Source organism: Rhea pennata, chromosome 7 (genome assembly GCF_028389875.1).
Source record: "Rhea pennata isolate bPtePen1 chromosome 7, bPtePen1.pri, whole genome shotgun sequence".
Classification (NCBI taxonomy): domain Eukaryota; kingdom Metazoa; phylum Chordata; class Aves; order Rheiformes; family Rheidae; genus Rhea; species Rhea pennata.
This window is the reverse complement of record NC_084669.1, coordinates 35,293,132-35,316,251: the sequence shown is the minus strand read 5'-3', so window position 1 is coordinate 35,316,251 and position 23,120 is coordinate 35,293,132. Positions and strand designations below refer to the sequence as shown.

General features: G+C 37.9%; 1 protein-coding gene across 4 annotated transcripts in view; it reads left to right on the top strand.

Moving 5' to 3' along the window:
* Positions 1 to 23,120, top strand: part of CTNNA3 (catenin alpha 3) — a 456,698-nt gene that overhangs the window by 95,541 nt on the left and 338,037 nt on the right. For all 4 annotated transcript variants that reach the window (XR_009959014.1, XM_062580676.1, XM_062580675.1 and 1 more), the window contains exon 7: positions 4,834 to 5,037. Coding sequence is in view for 3 of the 4 variants with exons in the window: in XM_062580676.1 (XP_062436660.1) it covers positions 4,834 to 5,037 (204 nt within the window). In the remaining variant the exon portion in view is untranslated. The remainder of the gene's footprint in view (positions 1 to 4,833; positions 5,038 to 23,120) is intronic.

Sequence of the window (23,120 nt, the reverse complement as noted above, 5' to 3'; positions counted from 1 at the left end):
ACAATTTATAGAGCGTTTAACTTTTAAAAATGATTTTATGAATTAAATGGTTGTACTTTATTTATAGAAAGTTGTACTGGCTATAGGACCCGAAATAACCTTTGCTCTATCTTGTTCTTGCAAATACAGTGCCATGAAATAAACTGATGTAGTAAATAGTCTGTTGGGAGCAAATCTCATTAAATGTTTATAGTGTGGAAATGTATCAAGAAGCTTACCCAACAATTTAGTATCTAGATGTTTTGCAATGTCATTCCTGCTTTGCCAGTGCTGGCAGTGTGAAAGTAATCATAGATTCACAGGTGAGGAAACCACCAGAAAAATTAGAGAAGTTAACTTATATCAGTAGATTTCTCAAGAATTCCTCTCATAGGTCTGTTTAACTACCATGTCGTTCATAATTAAACACAGAATTTTAATGTTAAAAGCTTAATTACTTGTTAAGAGCTGTTAAAAGGGCACATGGGTGTGGGTTATCTAGTACATTTCAGTGGTTTTTCAGCTTATGAATGTAAAGAGAGCTCTCACAAAAGGTACAGTTCATGCCAAACTCCTCTGTCAGCTCGCTCATCTAATACATGGTTCTTTGATGACTATGGCCATCTAGCAGAGCAGTTACTCACCAGACATCAAAATACTGTAAATCAGCCCCAAATGTTAGGAAATATAACCATGTTTCTGTATACCCATGCTTCCTCTTTTTCAAAGTTCAGAGGACTAATGAGGGAAAAAACACAGGTCTAACCATTCTGTTTAAGCTCTCATTTTTATATAAAAACTCAAGTAGCTGACTGCTGTCTGCACTCATTCAAACGTTCTGAGGTTCCCAGCCGGAGGAGCACCTCTTCTGATGGTGCTTAGTCTCTCTGCGTCTACAGGTTTTGGAGCATTTATTTAGGCTTTTGCTCTTAAAGCAAAATTGCTTGTTGCATATCTAGTGTATGTTCGTTGGCTGGAGTTGAATCATCTTTTCTGCTTTGGTATACTGGTCGCACATACTTGATTAAATTGCTTGAAGAATTATCTGCAAGTATAATCTTAAATCATATTTTCCTGGGTATTATTGCCTAGAATTTGTTTGATTTACTGTTGAACTGTAGTAGCTTTTTTTGCTTGAGTATGACAATGCTGTTGGTCCATCTTTGCATAGACTTCATACTGTCTCCTAGAAGACGTTTTTCCATCTGTTTCTTCTAAGACCTGAAAGCAGTCATCATGCTAACTATATGACTGGCTGACTGTAGTCATCAGACACATCTCAGTCTTCCATGATGAATCGGCTTCTTTCTGCAGTAACACTTAAATATTTTACTTGGCCAGTGCATTTATATCATGATGGACATTGTGTGTACAGTCCAGTGCTGAGGTGCTTATGTCAGATACAGTAGGTTGACAGTGAAGTTGGAGCTGTGCCACTTAGTTATTATTCATTGGAGCACCAACAGACAGGAGTGAGATACTACAGGGCAATTGGATATTCAAGATGGTAATGTGAATGAGGAGGACTGAATTTCAAATTTCTAATACAAATAAACCTGTCTCCCACATCAGAAGGGAATGTCCAGACCTCTGGAAACTGGCTACGTTGGAATGCCTACCCTTGTTGTTCCTAGGAGATTGTCAGGGATGAGTCTTTCATGTATAAGATTGGTTTGAAATTATCTGCTGAATATAAGTTAATTATCTGTAAAAGAAGTGTAAATACAGACTTTTCCAAATCTGTATTAATATGCTGGCTATCAAAGTTAAAACTTTTTCCTTTTTAATTCTACTGTGGCTTTTGATATAGCTAAAGTAAGGAAAATTCAGATAATGCATTGGTTAAAGGTATTATGCAGGAAAGCACTGTTCCTAGTACTGAGAACTATTTGGATGCTACTTTTCAAGTTATGCATTCCTACCTAGAGTGGTGACAGCTGGAAGCAGTTAATTTCCACACCCTTTCAGAGTCCATAATGGCACTTCTTACCATGCATTTGCAATCCCTTGTACTGCATTTCCCAGACTTCCTGCAGTGCATATTGTATAGGGCATGTTGTAACTTACCTTGCCTCTAGACAAATTGGGTGCAGTTTTCCTTTGCATTCAGCCTTAATCTCACTTCCCTAAGGGAACTCAACAAAGAAAGGAAATTATGAATTAAAATACAGATGTCCTATAATAATGCTCTTAATGTGTCTCCAAGTCATCCCTGTGAACAAGTGCTATCCTACTACCTTCACCCTTCCCAAAATGTGTCTTCAGATACATTTCCTTCCTTTTTGTGGCAATAGCTATTATAGCTATATAAGAGATATAAGCTATAGAAGAGATAGAGGAGTTTTAATATTTTAATTAAAGTAGGAGGCTTCTGATGACACTGCTAAGAGCTGGATCACCACTCCTATCAGGCCTGGCTCTAGGCATTGGTAGATTAGGAGGTTGCCTGCAAAAGCAAAACAGTGTCCTATGCTGTTGCCTGGGTGAGCCAGGCTGGCTGATCTATTGCCAGCCAGAGACTAGCATATATGGAGCAGTTTCTGAGTAGGAGAGCAAACCATCTTCCTTCTGTCCAAGCCCTCTTTCTCTTTCTTGGATATCCCTCTTCTCAGCAGGAGCAGCCAGGTCCTGGCAAATTTTCAGCTTTTCCTCTCACTGTCCTTTGAAAGGAAAAAAGTCAGCTTTTTGTAACTGCTGTGAGGTTCTTGACGGGCTCCAAATTCTGAACTTCTATAAAAGAGGGTGAAGCAGTGAAATGCCTTCTTCCTTTACTCTAACCTTGCTAGTGGGCAGGTGGTGGTATAGTCATGGCCCCCTTCCAGTTTGGCACTGATTCCAAAGTTGCACGTGAACTTGATGTTTCTATGATCTGTATATTTTTAACATCTTTCAATTAGGAAATAATTAATAGGTAGGATTAATATATTACTCTTATGGATACAAACATAGCCTTGTTTTTTCATCTCCAGAATGTTAAAGCTCTTTCCATCACATTTGCACGTAAATTCCCTTCCAGTTTGGATAGGTGGACATTGTCTTGAGAAAATCCAGGAACTTGAAAATACGTAGTTGATGTTTTAGCATATCTAAGGTTGCATCTTTCAGATACACATCAAGAACTGACATAGACTCATAAGCTATTTTACAGCTAGATACATCCTATCACTTGCTGTAACAAGTCCATAAACCTAATTTTAGACTTTTTGTAGTCTCTCAGAATAGACAATTGCAATAATAGTATCACTGGCCTGTTTTTTTTGTGGTGCTCTGCTGTGATATGAAAGACCAAAAATTCAGTGCAGGATGTGTGTACAGACAGACAAAAAAGCTCAGTAGTATCTTTCCAGTTTGAGGATGGGAGTTTGTGTTGTCCCAGTTCCAGGTACAAAGCAGAACATAAGCCACTTTAAAAACTTAGAGAATTTTAGTTTAGAGAAGGACATACTGAGGTTAAGTAAGAAGGTTCATTCTCAAATAATTTTCTGTGTATTAATAGGCAGTAAGTGTGGGGCTGAAATGTTGAGAGTACTTAAATACCTTGAGTGCTTTTAAATGAGATGGAGTACTTCAGGGCAACACAAGGGTAATGGAGGAGGAATATTTAGAAAGTTACACTTTTCCTGCAAGTTGGGAATGTGAGCTACCATTTGAACTGCAATGTAATGCAGAAAGAACAGCCACTGTCAGATTTCTGTATTAAAATACTTTCTTTGGAAATATTTGGATTATGAAGTCTGACTTTTTTTCTGTAGTTTTGCTGGAGAATTTTCCTGGTATTTCAAAGTAATTCTTGTATTTTTTGGAAAAGGTGGGAGGATTGAACCTATAATAGAGACTTCCTTTCTCTAAATCATACATAATGCATTGGAATTTCTTATTAGAAAAAACAACAGAATTTCAAGTTTACTGCAGTCACCTTTTCTGGCTATTTATCTTATAATTTTGTAATAGAACACTTTCTCTGCTCTTGGAATTTTATAAGCTAGACAGTACCTGAAATTATCATACTGATTATAAATTGAAATATAAATTCCACTTAAGGATATATGCCATAATTTTCTTGTTTAATTTTTCTTCTGAAAGCCTAGAACCATCAAATGGATATAGTAGGCAAATAGACTTACATGGAATTTAGGCTTGGTGATCTGGACCATAATGACACAGCTTCAGAAGTTCAGTTTGATTAAAAAAGGCTATCCAGGCTGGAGCATGAATTTACTTACTTTTCCATTGTATCAAAACATCGCCTCTCCTTTTCCAATTTTTTAGATTTGTTTCTTGTCACAAAAAGTAGATCATTTTATCATACCAAATGAGTTGGCTGCTTTGCTTTATCCTAGCTGGTGAAAAGAAAGAAAGCTGTAACCTTTCAAAACTGTTGAACAAAAACTACTATTTTGCACTTTGCCTATTCAGCCTTTTAAAAGTAGCAGCAGTGAATTTCTGCCACAGAGTGATTATATTAGACTAAAAATCAGCAGAATTGGACCATTCATCTAATCCAACATAACATTTCTCATCTATGATGTTCTGTAAGCCACTTAGGTGCAAACCTGCTCCAGTTGGAAGCTCTATTGCCACCTTAGGGCTGAGCTGAGGTCAGTAGGATTTGATAATATGGTTTTTGGATTGGAACAGGTCACATTTGGCTTTGTCTGCAAATGACCCAAGCACTACTAGCCTCACTGGGGAAAACAGAATCTGCTGTGATCAGCAGTATTTTGGATATGTCAAGCAGAAGGGGATGGCTGAAAGTCTGGGAAGCATAACATCACTGTGGTTCGTGCACGTAATAGCTGAAGCAGACACTTCATTGAGCTGACTTTTCTTATCCACTCTCCTAATATTTTCCAGAATTTAATTATCCTGGATCCTCTTGTAGTGAATGAAGAGAAAATAAGGCCATCACTAGAGAAACGTTTGGAAGCAATTATTAGTGGAGCTGCTTTGCTAGCAGATTCTTCCTGCACACGTGACTTTCATCGAGAACGCATCATTGCCGAGTGCAATGCTATCCGCCAAGCTCTTCAAGATCTGCTTTCTGAGTACATGAATAACGTAGGTAACCATATTTTTTTTCTTATTTTTTTAATATCTGTATCGAAGCCTACTGTAATATAGATACATATTGAATAGACATAATTAGGCGTGATTAGTTTTGTGATCACTTATGACTGACCTGTATTTTTCAACATACTTTTTAAAAGGCCAAAAGGAGCACTTTTCTACATTAACCTAAGTGAAAGCTAGCTACAGACCTCTAGAATGAGGGATATTTGTATCATCTCTTCTAGTCTGTAGAACATGCTGAATCGCAGAAAGGATGTACAAATGTTTAGGTTATTTTATGCCTATTCTGAATTGTCATCAGTATGGAACAGACACAGTGATCCTTCAAATGCTAGTAACAAGAGTTTCTTCATCATTTAACTTCCCAGTTCCCTCTTAGAATTTGAGGAGCAGAGTTCTAAATTGTTCTTTGTTCTTACAGTATGCAACAACTTAAATAGTGATTGTTTAAAATATAAGTAATCTGTCTGTCTCCTTTTAAAATAGCATGTTCATAACAATAGATTTGATCTGCCTAGGAGCAGAAAGTTAACACTTGTCTTATTAAATTATAAGTCAGAAATGTTTAATAAATCCAGAAATTTAACTGTCTGGTATGCTAATAAGCCACTTTACAGGATATAGTTGGGGTTGGAAGGGACCTCTGATGGTAATCTGGTCTGACCCTCCTTGTTCAAAGCAGGGCCAGCTAGAGCAGGTTGTCCAGGACCATGTCTTGAGCTGGGTCTCGAGTGTCTCCAAGGATGGGCACGCCACAACCCCTCTGGGCAACCTCCCCAGTGTTCAACCACCCTCCAAGTAAACAAGTGCTTTCTTAGGTTCACGTGGAATCGCCTGTGTTTCAGTTTGGGCCTGATGCCTCTCATCCTGTCGCTGGGAAGCACTGAGGAGAGTCTAAAGACTTCCTGCTCGGCCTCTCCTCATAGGAGAGATGCTCCAGTCCCTTAATCATCTCTGTGGCCCTTTGCTGGACTTGCATCGACGTGTCTGCATCCCTCCTGTGCTGGGGAGCCTAGCGCTGCAGTCAGCGCTGCAAGGGAGGCCTCCCCAGGGCCGAGCGGAGGGGTAGGATCCCCTCCCTCGACCTGCTGGTCACGCTCGTCCCAATGCGGCCCAGGAGGCTGTTGGCCTGCTTTGCTGCAAGGGTGCTTCAATATGTTGTTCACTGATGAATTTTTGAAAAAGAATATAATTTCATTGCTTTTTAAAAGTTACTTTTAAATTTGAATAACTGATTTTACACTTTCTATGTCTGGCAGTTACTATTAATAGGGGTACATACTGTTAATATCATGCCTTTTCTCTGTAAGTGTTTTCCGTAGGCACGCTGTTCTTATCTAAAGCTACGTCGAGGTGATTCATCTTCCACATTGAGAGGATAATTGTTTGTACAGCTATTTGTTTCTATTTTGGGGACCCTAAATTCTTTTCCGTTTTGTAAGTCATACTGCTTACCTACTCCAAGGCTGTTCTGATGAGGTAGTATTGTCTTATTCCTTAAGAAAATGAGGGGTGGGGAGTAAGGTAATCTGTGTATATCCTTATCATCCCAAAAGACTCTTATCAAACCAAAAGATTGGTTTTTTGCAAGAACCCTTCAGTGGAATTCTGTGTCTTGCAGAAGTTCTACTGCATGACTCTTAAGTCACGTGGTCTTAAATCCTTGGACCTTGGAACAAAATTGTGATTGTCTTTTCTATTTCAGAAATGCCATGCTTCTAGGGTTACATAATGCAGATTAAGGGGAAGTGAAGAATACATTGTCCAATTGAATATGTAAACTTGAGAGAGTCAGGAAGCAGCTACTTAAATAAGGCAAAAAGGGAAGATGTTTGTACAAGATGGTAAAGACAAGGAAGAAGAAAGTGGAAAGGAAGAAATACAAAAGACTTAAATGTCATTTTAATTCTTCTCAGTCATTCTTGTGAATTGTAATATGCAGTTACTTGGAAGATTGTTTTCTAGATATGTAGCTGTCATTTTTTGCTCTCATGTACTCCATTTTGGGCTCCCTATGTCTATTCATAAGTACTCAGAAATTTATCTGATTGACTTTGTGTTGGTGAAGTTCTACCAGGGTCAATCTAGACTCTTGCTTGATGGGTCGTTATTCAATAATGGACAAGAATATAGCCCTGTCAGCCAGGTTTCACAGTGAGTGCAAGCACTTTAGTGCTATTGCTCTCCTCTTTGCCGTGTATATTTTACAGGTTTCTGAACGTCCAGCTTTGTCCCTAAACTCTCTCTTTCTGACCCCTCTCTTCTAATACTTTATATTTATACCTGAAGGAATTGAAAAAAGAATTTAAATGGTGACAGACTGTCTTGCATGCTTCACAGTAGGCAAGAGAAAGAAGGCAGGATCTAGCGTGTTTCCTCAATGGTTATTTTAATGGCAAGTGTCTGGTTCTAGGAGCCAAGGCATGTGTGTGCTTGTTGCCAGAATGTGTACAGGGACCTCCCAGAGGACACCAGTAAACAGCTTCTCAGCAGCCAGACTACTTACTAAGTATGGCCCAAATCCACAAGAGTACTTAAATGTAGCAGTGCTCAGCATGGGAAATCTGAGTATGTATTTTCTCTGTTGAGAAACTCTGTTGAGTCTTTATGACAAAACACAGAGGTAGCTCAGCAGAGTGGACTCCTTGCTTGCTTTCTTGGCCAATAAATTTTACAATCTTGGAAGCAGTTTTCAGTTTTAACAGGGTTGTTCCCAAGGACTCCAGTGTCTTCTTTGTCATCAAAGTCTGTTTTCTGAAATTAGCCCTCAGTGCTTAAACAAATGTACAGGAACTTACGATTTAGCCCTAACTATCTGAAACAGTATAAGGGATATAGCTTTTGTTGTTCTCAGACTTATTTTGTTTTTATTTCTCAATTATTCTAAGTCTCTAAATAAGCCTCAAAGACATCAAGTGAAATTAAGAGCTTTGATGTCAATGATAAAACTTGAGAATTTTCTCTGAAAGCCAGGAAAAAGCATCTTTTCAACAGTTACTGCCTTTTATATAAGTGGCTGCTTTTCACAGAGCCTGTATCACAATGAGGTGATGCAATAGAAATTTAAAAAAATGTTTTTTATACTAATAAAAACCCATTCTGTCTCCGAGAAGCTAAAGTTTTTCTACTTACAAAGTAGTTTAGACAAGTAGTAAATCACAAAGTAAGGCAAATATATATATGTTTATAATTTTGAGAAGCAGCAATCTTTCTTTTGGTATTTCTGGGTTATTTGTGTATTATTGCTATATTCTTTGAATTGTACAGATAGATACGTACTGTTAAAGGGTATATTTACATTTCAGGACATCAAATAACAGAAATTACTATTGTGAATTTGGATAGTTTGTCGATGGCAGAATCATACTACAGTGTGTGGATAGGAATGTATCCATAGGAGCAATCACTTTGTTCTAGTACTAAGTACTTACATTCTCCTAATGTGAAAATTATTCTCTTGTCTCTGTTCATCCTTTAAAATGAAAAGTTATTGAATACATTGGAATGCAGCAATACTGACTGTTTTTTCTTGAGTTTTTTTCTGTATGCTTTTACTCCCAGTCACAACACAGATATGCACTTACCCAGGTGATCAACAGAGATAATAGAATTGTGAATGGGTGTGGGTTTAAGTGGGCCATTGTGAGCAGCAATTAGGATGACAGGCACAGCTCTGCCTTCATTAAATAGGGATGGTATGTCTGAATAATTATTCCTCACCCACCTGTGGGTTTGAATAGAAATCTCTAGCTAGATCATTCAGACAGGGCTCAAAAGAGGTTGGTAAAGAAAGCTGGGATGTACTGATGGTATGATAACTGCTTTCTTTAGCTAAAGTTTCCTTATTTTTGAAATAATGTTTCATGATTTTGTAGCTGTATTAGTTTATCATCTTATTCTGGATGTTAGTTGGAGATATATGTATTAGCTATACTTGGATGCTTGGATGGCATACTTTACACCATTCCTGATAAGTTGTGATTTCATTGATATTTGTTGGGTATTTGAAAGACTTCTGTCTTTCAAAAAAACTGAAACATAAGAAGTTCCACCTGAATATAAGGAAGAACTTCTTTACTGTTAGAGTGATGGAGTACTGGAACAAGCTGCCCAGAGAGATTGTGGAGTCTCCTTCTCTGGAGGTATTCAAAACCCTACTGGATGTGATCCTGTGTAACATGCTGTTGGTGATTCTTGCTTGAGTGGGGATCCAGTGGAATCTGTCTGGATTTCAAATTGTAACTGTTTTTCACTTACTGGAACTGAGTACTGGAAGTTCAAAATCAGAAAATGAATGCAAAACTAGGAATTTTTTTAATTTAATTAATGAATTTATTTTAATTAATGGCATGGCTCTGGGCCTGGTTGTCTTGACTTATGAATTCGCAGTGCAAATGACTTGCTTTACCCCCGCATTAAATACTCTACAACAGCACATCTGACATAACTGTCTCTGCGTAGAGACTGCTAGTGATTGGTAACATTTTGTGCAGTATTTTATTATTGTTCTTACTCTTTCAAAATGAGGGGACATATAGATGCCTCAGACTTCATCGGACCTGTGCTTTATGGTTTTCTGCAGAAGTTTTTACCACTTTCCTGGGTAGAGAGAAGACAAGACACTTTGGTTTATAATCATAGTGGTGCAGTTCATCTCTCACTTAAGCTACACATTCTTGCTCTGAGCAGTGGATTTTTCATTTCAGTGCTCACAGGGAACATTTTGGCAGTTCTTCAAATCGCAGAAAGTCCCCCCAAAGACTTATTTCAGATTGAAGAAAATATTTTGTTCAGCTTAAGAAGGGAATGCTTCATGCTTTTGATTTAAACAATTGCCCAGCTCTCTCTGTTAGATATTTGCATCTCTTGGGAGTATTTTCCCTTATTTATCCATGTGTTATAGGTGCAGAAAAGGCAATTAATAATATTTAATATTTTGAATTTGAAAAGATTTTAATTCTGTACGTGCAATATTAGGAGACAAAATGGACTCTCTTACTATGGTTTACATGAATCAAATAATAAGCAAACTTACAAAAATACTCCAGTCTTTTTTTTAAATCTGTTCTAATTCTTTATGGTAAAGCTTACTTTCTCCATTCCTGTAAGGGTTCCCCTATTCTGCTCCTCTTACATGGGCTTACAGCCTTATTCTAGATCCCTTTGCCTGTCAGAATCATTAAGGTTGAAAATATAAATAGGTTATAAATATGAATAAATAGGTTATTTGGATTCAGCAAATCAACACTGGCACTATAGCATTAGATACAATTCCATTTCACAACTATCAGAATTGATACCAGGGCTTTTTTCATGTTAATTGAAGCAGGAGAGGTCCATGATTTGGCCCACCCTCTTCCCTTTCCCTTAACTCTTTCTTCCGCAAACTTATCAGGGAGGATTTTAAAGATTCTTAGATGTTGTGGAGTCTTGTGGCCCAGAATAAAGTGATGCAGACTGATGCATAGTAGAATATACGTCCAGCTGTTTTTTGCATAATTTCGTTATTCTTGTGTATATAGTACTAGAAGCAGCCAGCCTGTATTTTCCTGCTGTCCTGCCTTAAAAAGGTTCTGAACAAACACATCAACCTCTTCACAGGCTTCACAGAATATGCACAATTTAATGAAACATAGCATTTACCATTTTTAGTTTCATTCATTTGGGACTGTCTGTGTTTATATTTTGGAAGAAGCTGTAATGAGCAGTCTAATACAAGCATTTTTTCATAATATGCTGAAAATTTATTTGTAATGTATACTTTCCTTCATGAATGCATTTTTCTAGTTACTCTAAATCTTAAATCTTTCTCCTCTCAGTATCTCCCAGCTACTATTTCCTTTTTTGTACCAAGCTGCTGTGGTGCTGTACATTCCAAATGTTGTGAAAGGTGGTCTTGCCAGTTACCCAGTCCACAGATCATATATCATTACCATATCTCATGTTAGACTAGATTAACAAGGGAGATTGTTCTTAAAGATTTTAAGAAGAAATTTTCTCAAAGTAGCTCAATATCTGCTGTGATTTGTTTCTGTTTAGTTAATTATCCCTTGGGGCAGGAGGGTGAATTAACTGACCTCATAAAATCCCCCCTTTTTTTGTATTTCATATACGAACATCTAACAACAGTGCTTGTGTTCACGTTTCATTTTGTAAGAGGAATGGATTTGAATGTTTGTACTTTACAGTCCTCTTCATATTCAAAATTCTTCAAACAAGTACTGCTCTAGAGAAGCTTGGAAATCAGACACAGCAAAACTTAAGCTATATAAATTTGAATGTGTGATGTGTGGGTGGAAAGTGTCATTCCGATTTTTCTACCTAGGGTGTTTTTAATGACTATTGAGTATTATGTCTTCAGAAAAAAAGATCTACTCCAGTAAAATTGGTATGCCCATATGGCATATTATGCTGGCATTTATACAGGAAAGCGTATCTGTTGTTGATATTGGCTGAGTACTTAATTTAATTGACTTTGAACACTCCTATGGTAGGTGTTCTTATGTTTTATATGCAGTATTTCGGCTGTTAAAATCATTTTTCTAATGTTACTTTCATTCACCGTTTAGTTTTAAAGGGAAATTGGTTATGAAATGTTCAGAAAAAAGATCTCTGTCGTGTTTGAAAGGCAAAAGTAGTATAGTGAATTCCCCAAATAGATTCATAGTGAAAAATAAGCTGCAGCTAAATTTACCTGACTATTATTTATGGTGTTATAGAATTTGCAGAAAACAGGGATCTATGCACGTGAACTAGAGGAAGATAATGAAAGCTCTTCTATTCTTAAGCCCTGTTTTTCATTTAATGGTTCTGAGGCAAGCTATTTCAGGATTAATCGAATTCTTACTTAAGGCTTGAATTAAAGTAATATAGGGTGATGAGCAACTCAGGGATCTCCAGAGGATGATTCAGAACGGTAGTCAGTAATTTGTATTTAGTATACCTGACAGCACTGGAAATATACTAGGTTGCTGAAGACTAATTTTTTTTTTTTTTAAGAAACCTTCAATGAAGTGGCATTTTCTCTCTTCCCAAGATTAAATAAATCCTTGACTGTGGTAATAAATAAGCCTTACAAATAAATATTACAAGGATTTGTTTACTAAACATCTAGCTGGCTGTTTAGTTTACAATATTATTTCACAGATTATACAAAACTATTGTCATTATGTGAGGCTTTTCTAGACCAGTTTCCTATTTTCTTGAGGATGGTAAAAAATGATCGTTTTTCTGAATATTAGTATACCATTTCTGTTATTATTCTAAATGTTAGTATGCCAGGTCCAGTGTTTCAGCATGCATTTGTACTGACTGCAGCGCTGGGCTCACCAGCACAGGAGGGATGCAGACACGCCAATGCAAGTCCAGCAAAGGGCCACAGAGATGGTTAAGGGACTACTGGAGCATCTCTCCTATGAGGAGAGGCTGAGGAGGAAGTCTTTAGCCAGGAGGAGAGAAAGCTCCCGGGGGGACGCATCAATGCATATAAAGATCTGCAGGGAAGGCGTACAGAAGACGGGGCCAGACTCTCCTCAGTGCTTCCCAGCGACAGGATGAGAGGCATCGGGCCCAAACTGAAACACAGGCGATTCCACGTGGACCTAAGAAAGCACTTGTTTACTTGGAGGGTGGCTGAACACTGGGGAGGTTGCCCAGAGGGGTTGTGGAGTGCCCATCCTTGGAGACATTCAAAACTTAATTGGACAATATGAAGTTTAAAAAATGAATTTTCATCTTATTAAGTAAAAAAAAAAAAAAAAAAAAAAAAAGTCCTCTCATGATTGGATGATTGGCTTTTAATTTTCAAGAACTAGTTGTGATTGTTTTCTAAGCCTATGGTGCCAACTGGCACATTTTCTTTATCCATGAAGTGGAAAAAAGTGTATCAAATTAGACAGCTCCAATGCTTAGTAGAATACAATAAATGAAGTAAATTATTGCAACTACCTTGTTTACTGGAAAATCTTTGCTATTTTAGATAATTCAAAACTTTTTAAACTCTTCTTTCCTGTAATAATAATTAAGGGAAATTTATACAAAAATGGAATGAAAGGAGGATCCAGCTACCAAACTAGAATCTATACTCAGATATATTGCTATTTAATGGAAAAGATAATCACAGATTATTGCTATTAAAAATATATTAAGAATTCTTAGTTGTGTAAATAGAAATAGCTACCAAAGGAAAGCCCCCTCTTATTTTTATGTAACCAGTATACTTAATATGAGGTCTTTGCAAGAGAAAAGAAGGCTAATGATCTGTTTGAAATCCATGTAAATAAGAGAAATTAAGAAGTATAAAGGTGATATACGTTCCTGGAAGGAGTTAATGAAAAGCTAAACTGGAGCCCAAGGTAAATTTCTCTGGAAACTTGATTAATACTCTTAATATAGCAAGAAAAGGCAGTAGGTTTTGTTCCATTTTCTTCACAGTGTTCATGCACGAATGAACAATGTATACCTGAGAGAGCAGAGGCATACAAACAGAAAATGTTTTGATTTGGTATTGATGTTGGTCTCCCATTTTTGGCCTCTTATTTCTAGTTAGAATAGTAAGGAAGAGAAATAGATGAAAACTTAGCAGAGTTCCAGTAGGACATGAGCTAAATGAAACCAAATAATGACTAGATAAAGAAATTATGAAATGCTATATGCCAGCTGGTCATTAGCCATTTTTAAGGAGGCAAATTTATGATGATGTTTTTGAGCCTTGCTACAATTGGCTGGGAAACAGAATTTATTTATTGGATTTCAAGTTATTGGAAAACTTTTCCCTTCTAATTGGGGGGGGGGGGGGGGGGGGGAGGCCTAACAATTTTTCTGGATTCTGTCAGCCACCTCTTGTGTTCACCTGTGCACACAGTATAGCAGGATTTCACAGTGAAATGCACTGGAATTAGCCAAGTTGGGAAAACAATGGGTTTTCCAGAAATACACTGTAACATGCATTGGCTATGAGCTATATGCTGGCAGTATCCAACAGCAACATGATAGTTAGCAAGTTAGCATAGAGTGATATATGAGTCTCTGCTGTACTTAGCTATGTTGACATTGGCAGAAAATCAGTGTGTCGAAACCTGGTATTAGGATAATCAGTAAACACTGACCTTTCAGAGGTGGTCATTTCCTATTTAAACTGGCAGTATCTGGCACAGAGGACAATAGAAAAAAAAAGTGTTGAAGAATATTTGTTATGTAATGCAAATCAAGTATGAAGATCAGTCAGAAGAAAAGGTTGTATGTGGCATTTCTGCCAGAAAACTAAAAAGAAAATCCTTCAAAATCCATGTTTCCAGTGTATTTTGTTTGGATTAGGGTCTTTATTATGATTCAAGTGATCAAGTGATGACTGCTATTTGTAAGAAAGAAAACATGAAATACAGCACATACAAAAACATTTCTTGGTAGAATTGCAGCAAGAAACTGTCTCTGTGATTGATTGTATTGAATGGAATCAAACTTTGAGGAGGGCACCCAGGTAATATTTTATAGACTGCCCTTTAAACAGAAATGCTAGATATTAATGGAAATATTAGAGGTTTATGGAATATAATTAGTAATATGTTGTCATTGTTTACTTCTTTAAAGTTAATAAACTGGCAAAACTAACAACTGATATCTGGCACTAGACTTCTTAAGTCACTGCTTCTTGTTTTCTATAAGATAGTCTGAGTGCCACAGAAGTTCAGGAATTTACAGAATCACTTCTCTTAGTATGATTAATGATTCCTCATAACCCACCTGTCTAAAATGGAATGATGTTTTACACTGTTGCAGATAGTAATTGTCACACACTTTGTCATTAACTGTATGTTTTATATCCTTTGCAACAGATAATATCTCTTATCTGTGCATTGGTTAAATTGAAGAAGTACCTAAAAGACTCCAACAGCAGCATGTTGTGAAATTATTGGCAAGCCCATCTGCTCTGAAAAATCATGTATAAGGAGTGACATTTTTCAATATTGCCTTTATTTCTTTGGGGTAAACTAGAAAAAGATTTTTTTTAACATTTCCCTTCAGAGGCCTCATACTATTTTCTTAGAAATGATGTTGTTATAGCCATGATAATCTAAGAAACAACAGGAACCACTGAAGTGGTTGTAGTCCTAAGAGCTGTCTTTCTTTTTTCCACTATAATAGCCAATCTAATTAAAGCTCTTACTCCTCCCTCCAAAACCGGTTTGCTTAAACAAAATTCTAGAAATATTTATAATTCCTGATGATATTATTGTGAAATCTTTATCCTGGTAAATTTACAGTATTGGTGAGTCAAACAGGTGAAGCTGCTGTTTTCAGGTAAAGGAGAGTTGGCTGCTGTTGTGAGCTGATAAACAATGGAGCACAGGAATAACCTCTACTTTTAGAGAGACATGTTTGCTTTGCTGCTCTGTTTTCTGAAGATGAGTTTGAGCCTGCTAGTGGTTTCTACTGGAAGCAGAATACTACCCCGATGGGTTGGCCTTGCTTTGCTGAGCAGCTGATTGTCATAGAGGAGCAAAAAGATGGTCTCAACAAGGAGGTCTCACCTCTGTCATCAGTTAGGGCTTGGGGCTACCTTTGCAGCTCTGCATGACCCTGGGTGTTACACATGGTACAGGATTGCTAGGCAGGACTAATGAAAGAGTTAAAGTTTTAAAGTAAGAGTTTTTTACACACCATTATCTTTCATGTTTCTCCTCCATTCCTCCTATAGTGGACCTGTACTGGTCTTCTCCTGTTAACATCAGTGTTTAGCTTAACGTTTTTTCTGAGCGTGGCTGTGGGGTCTTTATGGAAGCTTCTGAAGGTCTCTACTGTATAATACAGCTAGAATTTCAGTGTCATATACCCAAAGTTACATGATTGATGTCCTCAAAGCATCACTATAGTCACATGGTGGGTGTGACACACCTGGCCAACTGATGAAGGGCTGAAGTTAGAAAAGGACGCAGATGACATTCCCTTGAACAAACAGAAAAACACGAGTCTTGTTAACAGGAGTTGTCATCTGCAACATAGGGAGGGAGCAATTCTACTCTTAAGACTGATAGAGATAAAATGTGTGATGCAATTTGGGTTAATTTATATTCATAAATATTGACAAAAAGCTTAGCTTTTCCGTGTCTGGAGAAAAAATGCCATTTGGCAGAAGGTCATACATGCAAATTATTTGCCTGGTATTTATTTAGATACGAACAGTGAACAGCTCCAGTGCAATACTACTAACAGCCCAAAGAGTTACTGCAACTTAATTAAAATAAGGAGGCTGAAGAAGAACTAGGAGGAGTAATTCATTTAGATTTTGTTTTGACATCTGGTTCAGAGAAGAAGTTTTATTTTATTCTTGTTTGTTATTATAGTACAGAGCCTGCATATAGCTATGATACAGATCTATAGGCCAACCTGTAAATCCTAAGTCATGCATTGCTTGTGAACAGCTGCAATATGATCCTGTCCTTGGTATTCCCCTTGGCTGGGAGTGGGGATGAATCATCAGCTGCAGAAGGAATTAAGTGTGGAGGAGTTTGGATTGTTGTGGAATCTAGCTTCATGCACAGGACGACGTTATGCTGTAGTGGGCCTGTGGGATTAGCAGAAAGCCATTGTCATCTCCTGTCTATGAACGTCTTACCTTCCCCTCCGTTCCGTAAGGCTGACTCTTGGCCAGGTTAAGTATTTTGTATGTAGTTGCTAGGTCAGGATGGCTGTTTGCTCCTCTGTCCAAGTAGTACAAACATTCTGTTGTAGAAATAATGCAACAAGACACACTATGTCCAACTTTTTGTGTGGCATCGAAGAGCTTTTTGCTCCAGTGAAAGAGAAAGGTAACTAATGGATTTTAATAATTAAAGAGAGGGTGAAATTCTGAGCATTGGAAGTTCTGCGGAGAAGGGCCCGGGAGTCCTGGTGTACAAGTTGACCGTGAGGTAGCAATGTGCCCATGTGACTAAGAAGGCCAATGATGACCTGGGGTGCATTAGGAACAGTGTTGCCAGTGGGTTGAGGTCGGTGATCTCTCTTTCCCCTTCCCCACCCCCCAGCCCTGGTGAAGCCACTTCTGGAACACTGTGTCCAGTTCTAGGCTCCCCAGTGCAAGAGAGACATGGAGCTACTGGAGAGAGTCCAGCATTGGGCTACAAAGATGATTAGGGAACTGGAGCATCTCTCATATGGGGAAGGGCTGCAAGAGCTGAGCCTAGAGAAGAGGAGACTGAGAGGGGATCTTATCGATGTCTACCAATACCGTAAGAGAGAGTGTGAAGAGGATGGGGCAAGGCTCTTCTCAGTGGTGCCCAGCAACAGGATAAGAGGCAGCAGGCACAAACTGAAATACAGGAAGCTCTGTCTGAATATGAGGAAAAACTTCTTTCCTGTGAGGGTGACAGAGCACTGGCATAGGTTGCCCAGAGAGGCTGTGGGGTCTCTTTTTCTGGAGATACTCAAAACCCGCCTGGACACAGTCCTGTGCATGGAGGAAAAGATGAAACAGAAGAGGAACATGATAAGATTTTCAAATATACGCAAGGATTTTTAAAGTGCATGGTGTTATCTGCTGAATATCTGCTAAAAGTAAGACAAACTTAATTTGCAAAAGTGGAAATTTGTTCAATGTTAAGTTAAAATAATCGACCACAGAAATGGGTATACACTGGAACAGTTTGCCTTGGGAGACTCTGGAGATTTGCTTGTTGACACTGTCACAGACAGTCAGACTGGTTAGATAAAAATCTGTTGGCTGCTCTAGGGGTGTTTGGTGCTACTGCAGAGTAGTCAGGATGGAAAAAGTGACTATGAGGGCCCTTCTAGCCCCACAGTTCTGTGATTCTCCACTTACATTTTTATTAGAGTGATATTCTGAGTCTTCAGTGTGCATTTTTTTACTACAAATTGTTTTTTTTTTTTCCTCAGGTTGGGGTAGAATGTGCAGTGGTAAAATTTGGCAGGGCTTTTTAGACTGTTACAATATCTAGACATAATAATCTGTCCTTTGTACATTTTTACCTGTTAAATTTCATTCAATATCTGGGGAAGGGTGGATGTATAGAAGAATTTTATTAATAATAGATGTATATGTGCTAGGAGTCTTGTTCCTCATGAGGTGCTTGATTCAGCTTATCTTATCAATAACACTTTTTTTACCCTGCCGAATTTATAACTACATTAGAAAGATTTATCTAAATTTACTTTTCTAGACTCCAACTAACAACTTCACATTCTATAATCTGTTCATAAACTGGAACTTAAGTACAAGAAATAGAAAATGGGGATTTTCTTGTACAAGATTAAAATTTTAGCAACCAAACCGCACTTGTGTAATGTAATACATGAGCTGTTCTCTTATATTAATATTTTAACTGAAAAAAGTTGATATGTGCTGTAAAGACTACCAACAAAAGTCTTTCTAGAATTTGGTTATATGACATAAATACACAATAATTTAATAGCATCAATATTAGACGTATTAACATTTAAGATTTATCAATTCTTGTTTAATATTTATTGTTTGAGTAATAATTTAATGATTTAAGAAATTCCAGTATGCTTGTTCCCAGTGGTTTTGTGTAAAAGAAAGTATCATTTTGCTTTCTTTTGTCTCTGATCTGAGGAATTATTTACCTAAAGTTTCATCAGGCAAATGAAACTCTGCTAGTAGTTTAGGCAGAGAAACCGCCAGCTTGACAGACTGCATGTGATGGGTGGTTGTGCTATTTAATGTTTTTGTCCCTGGTGTATTCTGTATGTTAAAATAGCAAGACAGTGCATTGATCCACCTGTTTTTCTCTTTCTAGTAGCTGCACTTTGGATTTGAGGTAGCTCTGCAAGTCCATGGTGGCTGCTGCTACCTGTGAGGTGTGCAGGGGTGAGGGAGGTGCTTGGAGTGCAGAGCTGCCCTGGCTGCAGCTGGGTGACGAGAAGCTGCTGCCGGCTGGTGTGCCTGCAGGGAGTGGGCCTCCAGCCGTGGCTGACATGAAACTGGGAGGGAGGAAGCTTCCCTAACGCTCTAGAGAAGGCTCTGCGAGCTTGCTGCAAGCCAGGAGGCTGCTGTATGTGTTGGAGTAGGAAGCAAGGAGGGAGTGTGTTACCCATTTTGTAAAGATGCAGAGGAGAGGGAGGTAACTATTTTCATGCCTTTTTATAAAATCTGAGTCACTTGGCATAGCTGAGCTTTCCTTCTCAGAGACTCACCTTGTTCCAGTTTAGAAATCTTTCTTTTCTTGTAAAAAATAAGCCATAATAAACACAGCTTTAGAGACTGAGAGCACTTCTGCTACAAGTGTGGGAAAGCGAAACTTGGTGCTCTTTGGTCCCAAGGCTCCTGCTGGCACAGGGACCTGTCACACCATGCTGCTTTGAGATTTGATCTGCCAAATGAGCAGGAGATTTGTGAAGGTACCACTGTGAGGGTGGTGATGACATTTTGTGTAATTAATTGCCCTCTCCATGAACTTCTGCTAAATGGCAGCAAAACTTCTTGTAGAAAAGCTGATTGTGAAAGCATCTCTGTAAAAACAACACCATGAAAATTGGAGCAAGGCATCGTGGTTTGAATGCTGCAAATAAAACTCCTGTTGTCAGTTGAAAAGTCCCTTTTTAGTAAATGATGCTATTTCATAGACCGGAATATAAGAAAACACAGAATATATATTTGCTTAATACAGGGTAGAAGTCATGTAAATATAAGCTATTAGACAGCTTTGTGATTCTTCCAAAACTTCTACTGGAGCTTTATGCGACACATCGATGAATTTCTTCTAGAATAGATTGTAGTTCTTTCATCTGCTCTAGTTGAAGAAGCTTCATTATATTTTTATAATTAGGTTTGGCGGTTATAGATGAAGAATAGCTTCATTATGTGTTGAACTGACCTTTTTCCAATAAGCCTGAGGATCTAAAAACATACCATCAAATATCACTATTTTATGTGATATATTTCAAAGTTTTTCCAGAGTTGAAATTAAAATTGCTGACACTAAGGGAATAAAAATGATTGATGGACTGTTTACACTTGACCAGCTGCTAACGAATTCTCGTTCAATACCTTGTTAGCTTTTGCTGAAGTAATACATAAGGCAAGTTAGAAAATAGCCTGAAGTTCATAAAAGTACAAAAATGTTATTCTGACATTTTTGATCTATGAACTATTATAAAAATGGTGACTTTGTTATTCCAGGATGGTGTGATTGATAGTATCATTTTTCTCTTTGATTGTTTGCTGATCGTTACTCTATGTTCTGTTCTGTCTTGGAGGTGAGGGAAGGCAGCTTGCTGCCTTGGTGGTTCCTCCTTTAGGTGGAGCTTTCCATGAGGAAAGGAGGTTGCGCTTCCTTTGGGAACAGCAGAGTGTGCTCAGCTGGGAGGAACTTCTGGAGTTTCCAAAGCTAGGGCTTGGCTATCTCTGGAGGAGACTTAAGAGAAAGAGAAGAGTGTTCCTGGTGATCTGAGGGGTATGGGTTTGCGTCTCGAAAAACCACTGAAAATTCTTAGCCTCAGAGCAAGCTTGAAGGAGAGGGTGCATGAAGAGCAGCAGAGGAACTGGCTGACTAACATGTGGATTTCTTGTTTCTTTTATCCAGCAGAACAGAGTTTTTACTCTTCAGGATTGTGTTGCAATAAAACATAGATTTAGTGGTTCAAAGCCTGAATCACTAAAGCTATGTTTTGAGACTCTTTAAGGAAAAGATGGAGGAATTCCCCCTTGGTTCTGTAGAGCTTTTCCAAGACTGTGGTCAGTGCTATTGTGTGCTGCATATAGAAAATCCCATATTTATTGCAGTGTTGTATAAACTCCTTGTTCAAGAAATACACTTCACGTATGTGTTAAAATACAGTTGTGTTTATTCTTAGGTGAAATCATGTGATTCTTTTGATGTTTTCACACTTCCTTGGTGCAATTTGGCTATTATTTTCTGCTTTCATTGGCATTCATGTTGCAAGCAGGAAGAATTCCTGCAAACCAGAAGAATTTAATTGCTTCTGTACTGTGTAAGAGTACAGAAGAACTTCAGGTTTGACCTACTCTGTTTAAGCCGAGCGAAATAGTAAAAGAAAAAAAGTTATGTCAAAAGTTTGTGAATTCATCCGATTTTCTGTCCTCTTCTTTTGTCAATGTTTTTTTACAGCTGAAATTTCTGATGAGGACTAGACTGTATATCTCTCTTGGCCTCAAACTGATGCAGCCCAGGAGGCTGTTGGCCTGCTTTGCTGCAAGGGCACATTGCTGCCTCATGGGTCAACTTGTTGCCCACCAGGAACCCCAGCTCCTACTCGGCAGAGCTGCTTTCAAGTAGGTCATCCCCCAGCCTGTATTGGGGCATGACGTTACTCCTCCCCAGGTACAGGACTCCGTGCTTGCCTTTGTCGATCTTCACGAGGCTCCTTTCCATCTGTCTCCAGCCTGTCAAGGCCCCTCTGAATGGCAGTGCAGCCCTCTGCTATATCAGCCAATCCTCCCAGTTATGCATCATCTGTGAACTTCTTGAGGATGCAGTGGGTCAACAGTTCAGGGAGCTGTTTGCAGATCCAGTTCAATATCATGTCCAGGGAATTTTTGAAACTTTTGAAATTTTTTAATTTTTAAAGTTGCAATTCAAAGAAATTGCCTCCTTGAATTTTTAATATTTAAATCTTTTCCTCTGAAACGTCTCATTTTCTTAAAAAAAAAGGGGGGGGGAAAGCTTCTCTTAGAGACTAAATAACAGAAATAAAGAAGCGGGAGAAAGTTTCAGGGAAAAAAGCAGCATAGAAATTGCTGTATTTTAGCCAGAGAGTCAATGGGACTCTCACAAGTTCCCATGAATTATAGCCTCTTTAAAAATGGAAGCAATTAAATCAATAATAGTTACTCCCACTCAGCTTCACTAACTCCATTCTTATCTAAGCACATTATTAATTTTGCAAAAATATCTTATTTTCCTCTATTAAAACATCATGAGACTTTCATTTAGGAGTAACCTCTGTGATATTTGTAAGGGGGCCATGGCATATTGGTACAATGATGCAGGCATAGTTCTGTAACAGCTACAAGTAAAAATTGTGTTCAATTTAAAAATGAATGAATGGAAAAGGGTAAGTAAATATTTAAAAGACAGTGTGAAGAGAAGTGTAACTTGTTTTATGGTGCCAGGGTGGGTGTAAGAATTAATAATGGGCTTAAATTTTTGTTAGGGAGAGTTAGGTCAGGCATAAGGGAAAATATTCTAATGCAAGAATGCTTACGCATGGATACAGATTTGACCCTCCTGAAAGACTGTAAATGTTTGAAGAAGCATCTATCATAAACAGGTTGATTTTGTTTTAAGATGTAAAGGATATCTTATTTACCCCTTTCAATCTCATTTTTTAAATTTGTGTTGTCATCACATGATGAAAGTGGATGTAGAACAGTGTATACTGAGATCTATTATTCGTATGTATTCAAGGCTTTAGGGTGCAAAGAAATACAGGAAGAGCACCTTGCATAGTGATAGAAAGAAAAAACTTGATCTTTATTAGCATGTTACAGCATACTTATGAGTTTATATTTGAAAGATCCAGTGGTGAGGTAAAAACTGCTTGAATCAGACAAGCTGTAATGTACTCAGTAGGTAGCAAACTTTTTCAGCTCTGAAAATGGATAGCTGAAAGGCATTTACTACTAGGGTTGCTTTTCTTCCCTCCAATAACTAGCCTGAATAGTTTTTCTTTCTGGCATTCTCAACTGTGACAGTGAGAACTTCGAGAGAGAGGCAAATTGCAGACGTGTAACGAGAAGAAATTCGAACTGTCCAGGTAATATTAAAACAGTAGACGGGGAAAAAAATTGTCTTCCTGAATCTTATTTGCATATTTAAATTTAGTTTCTGTTAAATATACCATTAATAGCTGTATTTTTACCTTTCCTAAAAATGTGAATAAGCTTTTGGATAATAAAGTCTAGTTAGGATAATGAAGTCTAGTTTATAGGTTCTACAAAAGTAACAAATCAAGTTACCAACAGCATAATGTATAAGGGAGGTGTGTCGTCATTGCTGGAAAAATTAATCAGTTCGTTATTTCTGTTGAAAGAACAAATGAAAAAATATATTCAATATGAATGGTTCAGTTAATGG